The 8,216-nt window shown below is 37.9% G+C and overlaps 1 protein-coding gene across 2 annotated transcripts; it reads left to right on the plus strand.

Annotated features, from left to right (window-relative positions):
- Positions 1-361: 361 nt before the first annotated feature.
- On the plus strand, positions 362-6,890 carry LOC110914928 (uncharacterized protein At4g15970). Of its 2 annotated transcripts, none has more exons than XM_035984985.1 (4): positions 362-937; positions 2,472-2,835; positions 5,379-5,863; positions 6,632-6,890. In XM_035984985.1, exons 1-4 carry the CDS (start codon positions 627-629, stop codon positions 6,681-6,683), a joined length of 1,212 nt encoding a protein of 403 aa, XP_035840878.1. In that variant the 5' UTR covers positions 362-626; the 3' UTR covers positions 6,684-6,890. The 2 variants fall into 2 exon arrangements, with proteins under 2 accessions (XP_035840878.1, XP_022015228.1); XM_022159536.2 differs by having other exon boundaries at positions 365-932; positions 2,467-2,835.
- Positions 6,891-8,216: the final 1,326 nt, after the last annotated feature.

An 8,216-nucleotide genomic window follows, 5' to 3' on the forward strand; every position in this document is an offset into this window, starting at 1 on the left:
ACCATATAGTGTTACGCCTAGTCCCCACTCCCCATACGAGGCCTACGCGCGGTGGGTCACCTAAGGGTGAAGGGGGTGCACACCTAATAGGTGAGTGCCCTCTCTTACGCCAAACCAATCCCCGTGTGCCACGTCAACTCCCCTCTTAAACTCCTCTAACACCCCCATTTGATGGCGCCACTCCCCTATTAGGTGAATTGGTTTTTTTTAAAAAAAAAAAAAAAGAAAGAAAAGCTGTGATTGGTCCCCTCTCTCCTCTCTCTCTCCTCCCCCTCTCTTCGGTGCCTCCACCCCCATTTGCTTCCCCCATTTCATACCCCGCCTTAATGGCGGCACACCCCTAACCGGTAAAACCCTTCCCCGATTCCATCCCCCGAAGACGCCCCCTTCACCCTAACTATGTTCTAAACACGACGTCGTTCCCTGTAGGACGCGAATTTTCACATCAACCGACAAAATCAAGTAATCAACTATCTCTATAATTGCATCGACAAGCTTGTACTCTACGCATATCAGTTGTACGTAGATCTCCGTACTATACATATACAGTTGCGCTTATTTTCGGTAACCGTCCTTGATCTCCCCCTCATTCACACTCGCCCCCAAAACCGGTGGGGATTTTGTCGATGAGACCGGAACTACCGCACCGGACGCGTACAATAGCAACAAGCCGTCTTCCAGCATCATCTCCGGCAACAGTTTCCGGTTACATCTGTCTGTTCACCGGAGAAATGCTGCGTGGCTACTTATCGGAATTTAAACCGCTCACCGTCCTCCACCGTGCTCGCACCGCCGCGCTGTTGTTCTTCTTGTTCGGTTTTTCTTATCTCATTCTCTATAGAGCTATTGATACATGCCAGATCCGACTACCGGACTATTTAGTTTCGTCTACGGATGTGTTCTCTTCTGCACTATCGTTCAACTCGTTGTCGGTTAGGTTTTTGATCTAAATATCGTTTTGTTGAATTTAGATGTTTTTGTAATAGTTGATTGTTAGTAGTTATATGTTATGGTTTCGGTTTCGGTTTTGTGAAGTGTTTATTAGGATTTTATGCGTTTATGTGTAGACCTAATTTGGTTGCATGCTTTTGGTTTTATTCGTTATACTGTGTTCAGGAATCATTCTGCCATTAAGTTCAAGTCGTTGTCTGTTAGGTTTCTGATTCAGTTATTGTTTTGTTGAATTTAACTGTTGTTGTAAAAGTTGATTATTAGACTAAAGGGTATGGAGAGGATGGGCTTGGAGGGGATGAGCCGCCACGTAGGCGCCACGTAGGCTCGGCTTGGAGGGGATGGACCTAGGGGGGTGGGGGATGAACCCCTTTATATATATATATGTATGTATGTATAGGTATATGTGAGAGGCAAGAGAAGAAAGAAGGTCTGGCTACCCCGGCTGTGGGTGGCCGGTTGTGCCGAGCCGAGCCCAGGGGGGCGGTGTGGGGGACCGGCGCCGGTCCTAGCCGGGCCTCAGCCGGCCCCCATACCTTCTAGTCTTAGTAGTTATGTGTTGTGGTTTTGATTTTTTTTGAATTGTTTATAGGAGTTTATGCGGTTATGTGTATTGGAGCTGATTTGATTGTTATGAAAGTTTAGGTGATTACTGATTAGTAGTGACAATGTAGACCTAATTTAGGCAGTGATAGATTGCATGCATTAGGTTTTATTCATTTTACCATGCTCAATAATCATTCTGCCATTAAGTTCAACTCGTTGTTGGTTAGTTTTCTAATTCAGTTATTGTTTTGTTAAATTTAGATGTTGCTGTAACAGTTATTTATCGGTTATTACATGTTGTGGTTTTGATTTTGTGAATAGTTTATTAGGATTTTATGCTTTTATGAATAAAGGAGTATCAGATTAGTAGTGATAATGTAGACCTGGTTTAGGCTGTGATAGATTGCTTACTTTCGGTTTTATTCAGTATACTCTGTTCAGTAATCGTTCTGCCATCAGGTTTATGGTGTATGGCTGTATGCAGATTAGATACACCAAACATGTAAAATAACATTCAATAATCTTTGTAAAAAGCTAATTTAATCATTATAAACATTTTGGTGATCAGTTTTGACTATGTAGACTTAATTTAAGCTGTGACAGATTGCATACTTTAGGCTTTATTCGTTATACAAAGTTCAATAATCATTCTGTCATCAGGTTTATCGTGTATGCAGATGAGATGCACCAAACATGTAAAATAGCATTCAATAATCTTTGTAAACAGCTAAATTTGATTGAGATTATATGATTTTAGGGGGATGTAATTATGTAAATGTGTGATTGTATGAAGAGATCTCTATGAAATTTGTCTAAAACAAAGTGGAATACAAATGTAGGCTCTAACAAGCTTCACTTGATTATAAACCATAAGCTATTGTGAATTTGTTATGTTGTTATTGTGCATTGACAGTAGCATGTGATGTATTATACAACATGCTCTCATGACAGCTTTTGTACCAATTGTAGGACAGTGATGATACTAGCTTGGAAGCAGTTTTAAAGGCGGCTTCTATGCAAGACAACACGGTTATTTTAACAACTTTGAATGAGGCTTGGGCTGACCCAAATAATTCAATTTTGGATCTCTTTCTGACAAGTTTTAGGCTTGGCTACCACACCAGTAGACTTTTGAATCATTTGGTGATTATTACTTTAGATCAGAAGGCATTTGCAAGTTGTAGAAGGGTGCATACACATTGCTTTGCTCTAACTACCGAGGGGGTTGATTTCTCTCAAGAGGCCTATTTTATGACCCCTGATTACTTGAAGATGATGTGGCGACGTATTGATTTCTTACGTTCTGTGCTTGAGATGGGTTACAACTTTCTTTTTACGGTGATCCTCTTCTCTCTCTCTCTCTCACTCTCACACACACACACGTAAACACATTGACGCATACAATGCAGTCTTTAAACCTCAACTAACATAGGTACTATATGATTAAGTTTAATACTGATGCCAATGGCATGTGGAAGATACAACATGAAAAAGTCCATATGATCTGTAGCATTTAATTAATAAACAAGACCAGTAGATTGACGATAACAATCGCAATGACAATGACTAAACATTAACAAGTCACACGGAAAAATCTTCAGTTTAGAATGTATGCTGATGAACTTGCGGTTGAAATTAACCATAGCTACTGTATTTTTTTGAGCTTATTCAGTTCTTTCAGTTTCATTGACTCTGTGCTGCACACCTCATTCAGTTATCATGATTGACCCGTTTCTTTTATGAATAATAAAGAAAATTCATAACCATATAACGGATGTAAAGATTGCAAAGATCAATAAGTGTTGTTTTTTATTACTAAAATAAAGGGATTTGATAACAACATCCCTACGGGATGTGCTAAAGAGGTAAAATCATGCATTGGTTATTGTATTATAAACATAACCACCTCAAGATGGTAGATTGTAAGTTGTTAAGGAACTATAAACGATGCATGTTTTCGCCTCTTAACCACTATCCTTAGGGCCTTTTTCACCAATTCCCTTAAATAGTATCTTCTATATTGAATAAAATGTTAGATTATAAACTTAATTATGTATGTTTATTATATATTTTAGGATGTTTTAGTTTATTACGTGATTAATTATCGAACCGAGATGACGAATTGGTGGCACCGTTTCAATATAGCGGTTATTCCCGCCAATTCTTACAACCGTCATTCTCATAGGTATATATATGTATTAACCGATAACTTTTATGGTTACCAAGACACTCAATTTCCTTTCGTTAATTGTCTGTCCATTCGTTTGTTTATTATCTGTTAATTATGTCAAACAAGTCCGCTGCAAACCATTGTTTGAATCATCTGCAAGATGATGATGTTCAGATCAAACCTGTGTTAACCCCAACATGTGGTATCAGAGCCACGGTGGGAGATCGAAGAAAATCGATCGATGTTATACGATTCCGGGCACAACCGGATGATGAACAAAACAGAGTGTACGAAGACGAAAGACGAAGGAGGCTGCGCGTGGAACAAGATGTTGTTCCAATAATGAATTACGTCTGCGAAGACCGTGAATCAGATGACGGAATCGATAAGGATTCCCAGAAGTTAAAATACGGACAAATAAGTGTCCCAAGTTTCAGCCATGAAAGGGTTGAAGACGGCTATGGTATGGGCCGTAGTATTCACGAAGACGGGGAACAATTCAAGAGACGTTCAGATGACGAAGAAGACATTTCGATGTTGAATCCGGCAAGTACAGATGTTCACGATGGGGCATGCTTCACCCCGAATGTCCATATGATTGGTTACGATCGGCAAGATCAGGAAGAACCAATCGGTGATCAGAAAGGTCACAATGATTCAATCGAACAAACGGAATACTACGATTCCGGTGGTGACTGCAACGATAAAGAAGATGAAGACTCGTATATCTTCGTAACTGAAAGCGATATGCAAGATGATGTTCCGATGACCGGAACCGTTCATGAAGACAAGAATATCATGAAAAGAACCGTTCGTTTGAAGGAAGATGAATCAGGGTATAAGATTATGTCGGCCAACGACCGCTGGGCAGTAGTGGAAAACGATGTGGGTTATGAATATGATATTGTAGAACTGATGAGGACATTGTATGCCATGTATCAGGACATATTAATCTATTACTACAAGTTCAGGGCTGTGCAAGGAAAAGCGATGGATAAGAAAATGGTGGAACAAGACAAAGGTTCATCGGATCTCTGCCATGAAGAAGGAAAAGGGGCGGAGATATTCAAGATGAAGAGGCGATCCATCACTATGCTTTGTTTGCCGGTAATGACTGGGAAGGGATGAAGAAGATGCAGGCAAAACGACCCGGAATGTCCTCATACATGCTTCTAAACATAATTAAGTTTAGGGGAGTATGTTAGATTATAAACTTAATTATGTATGTTTATTATATATTTTAGGATGTTTTAGTTTATTACGTGATTAATTATCGAACCGAGATGACGAATTGGTGGCACCGTTTCAATATAGCGGTTATTCCCGCCAATTCTTACAACCGTCATTCTCATAGGTATATATATGTATTAACCGATAACTTTTATGGTTACCAAGACACTCAATTTCCTTTCGTTAATTGTCTGTCCATTCGTTTGTTTATTATCTGTTAATTATGTCAAACAAGTCCGCTGCAAACCATTGTTTGAATCATCTGCAAGATGATGATGTTCAGATCAAACCTGTGTTAACCCCAACATAAAAGCGAGTTAAGAGATTGTAAACAGTAGAATAAACTTTGTATGACTTTGGACCCATTTGACTTAGGTTCATTTTTACTGATTATTTTATATCTAGACTTTTGACCCCTTGTAGATAAATATAACCTACTTATGTTTTCGATATTGGATTTTTTCCGTTTTTTTCCTTACAGGATGCTGATGTCATGTGGTTCAGGGATCCCTTCCCACATTTCTATCCAGATGCCGATTTTCAGATTGCATGTGATCATTACTCTGGAAATTCAACTGACGTCTCTAGCAATATACCCAATGGAGGGTTTAATTTTGTACGGTCAAATATCCGGTCAATAGAGTTTTACAAGTACTGGTACACGTCAAGAGAATTGTATCCAAACATGCATGATCAGGATGTCCTTAATAAAATCAAATTTGATCCTATACTTACAGACCTCAACTTGAATTTAAGGTTTCTAGATACTACATATTTTGGTGGATTTTGTGAACCTAGTAAAGACATGGAAAAAGTATGTACAATGCATGCGAATTGCTGTGTTGGTCTTGAAAACAAAGTTCATGATCTTAATATCATGCTTCAAGATTGGAAAAACTTCATGGCTCTTCCTTCTAGTATGAAGTCGTCTTCAAGCCCAACTTGGAGTCCTCCTAAAAACTGCAGGTATGATCATCTGAAACCTCCATTTAGCTTCTTAAGTTGTTGGTGCACCATTGACCTTTGGCCCGACTTACTTCTTGAACCATTGATTGTGTAGTGGTCAGTCTTCCATGTCAAATGACTTTTATACCCTTGGATCTTGACATTCAAAGTTTATTAAGTTTTTAAAAAGAGGAGTAAAATGGCATTTTCGCCCCTGAGGTTTGGTCAGTTTTGCTACTTTCGTCCAAAGTTTTGTTTTTCCGCATATGGATCCAAAAGGTTTGAAATGTTGCCATTTTCATCTGGCTCGTTAACTTCATCCATTTTTCTTTGTTAAGTCATGGGTATTTTCGTCCTTTTTGTTAACTTAAAGGACAATTTGGTCACTGAAAGGGGTATTCGGTTTTTCACATAAAGTGAAAAATACTGAATTGCCCTTGAAGTTAGCAAAAAAGACAGAAATACCCCTGACTTAACGGAGAAAAATGGATGAAAATTAACGAGCCGGATGAAAATGGTAAGATTTCAAACCTTTTGGATCCAGATGCGGAAAAACAAACCTTTGGACGAAAGTCGCAAAACTGGCCAAACCTCAGGGACGAAAATGGTATTTTACTCTAAAAAGACTCCAAAGTTTTGTTGTAATTTAGGATCAAAACAAAGCGTATAGTAGTCATGTCACGTGGAATTGACCAAAACAAAAATGAAATTACTCCATCAATAACCTTAATTTCAGAATGCCAATACTCAACTCTTTAACACTATTTCTTTTCACCTTTGATGTTACAGTCTTGCTTTGCGTCGCCATCTGGGTTTGTCTGAAGATGAAGCAATCAGTTAACATTTTATATTTCATGTTAGTTCTTCCAACCAGCCTCAATCCCACTCGAGTATTTCGTGTAGTATTTTTTTGTAAAGAGTAGAAATGATAAGATGGAATGCTAGTTCCATTGCATTATAGTGCAATGAGATAGGTGTATTATGTAAAACTAACTTATGAATAGTTGGTATATTAATAGAGATATGTTAAGTTTTCAGTTTTGGGTTAGAACTCAAATTTGGCTTTTTGGTTTTAATTTTTTGATTCTGGGTTCTAGTTATCCCAAACCAAACAAAACCAAGTATTGGACAGTAAGAATATACATCTTACGTATCACTTTTTTCATGACTAAGCGGAAGTTAGTATCTTGTAGCATTGCTATTTGTGAGATTTACTAGGTATGGTTTTACTAATAGCCTAAAACACTAAATTTGATTTCTAGAAATTTTGGGTCCAACTCATCCTTAATTGTATGTGTTTTTTCTTTCGTTTACCTCAATATATTACCAAACAAATTCATCTTGGTTCATGTTTTCATCTCTTTTTCAAGTTCATAATAATTGCTACAAATAATGTAAATGACAAGTTTCATGCTTCATGATAATCATGTAATTATTCGGTTATAAAATGTTACTTTTTTTTTTTTGAACGGCAAATTTGGATCATTGACGGACCACTGGAGTATCATCGTGCCACCAGCAAAACCACCCGATCATATCCATCTCCACTAGGCAATAATGCCTATACACCAATTCAGGAGGAAACGTAATAAATTTGGGAAAACCCCCTTTGTGGGAATCGAACCCATAACCTAATGGTCATAAGCCTTATCCCACCCCAAGATACCACTACGTGTGATAGTTATTGTGTGATAAATTGATAATCATATAAAATTTTAACTAATGAATTTATCAGTTGTAAAATTTTATTATCTTTAATAGAAATATTATAACATGTTATAATTAAATAATTACAAAACATATATATAAATATTATATTTACAATGAAAAATAAAGATATTATAACTATAGAGTATCTTTCTTTCATTTATGAGAATTAAAGAAAAATAAAATGATGATATGTAAAGTTGAACTATTTTTACGGGAAATTTGAAACCTTTTTAGAAAATCATACGTTACATGTGACACAAAAAATAAAATGATGATTTGTAAAGTTGAAACCTTTTTACAAAACCATACGTTACAGATTTGCGCCTAGCTCTCCACTAGGCGGTTTAGCTGCACTTGAGCGCCTAGGCGCGCGCCTAACTCGCTTTTGACAACATAGCTTCAAATAACACCAGCTCCTTCTTCCTCTGTGTGGTCCATCGATCATAAAAGATTCTGATGATGGCATCAAACATGGTGAGCTACACAGACAGTTAGACGAATTAGGGTTTGTGGTGGTGGCGACACAAACACCAGTGAGAGGTAAGCGAGGTAAGCTGATGATAGTTCTATTGTTCTCATGTGCCTCAAATCTATGTTGTCAAAAGCGAGCTAGGCGCACGCCTAGGCGCTCAGGCGTAACTAAACCGCCTGGTGGAGAGCTAGG

The sequence above is a fragment of the Helianthus annuus genome, chromosome 16 (genome assembly GCF_002127325.2).
Source record: "Helianthus annuus cultivar XRQ/B chromosome 16, HanXRQr2.0-SUNRISE, whole genome shotgun sequence".
Taxonomy (NCBI): Eukaryota; Viridiplantae; Streptophyta; class Magnoliopsida; order Asterales; family Asteraceae; genus Helianthus; species Helianthus annuus.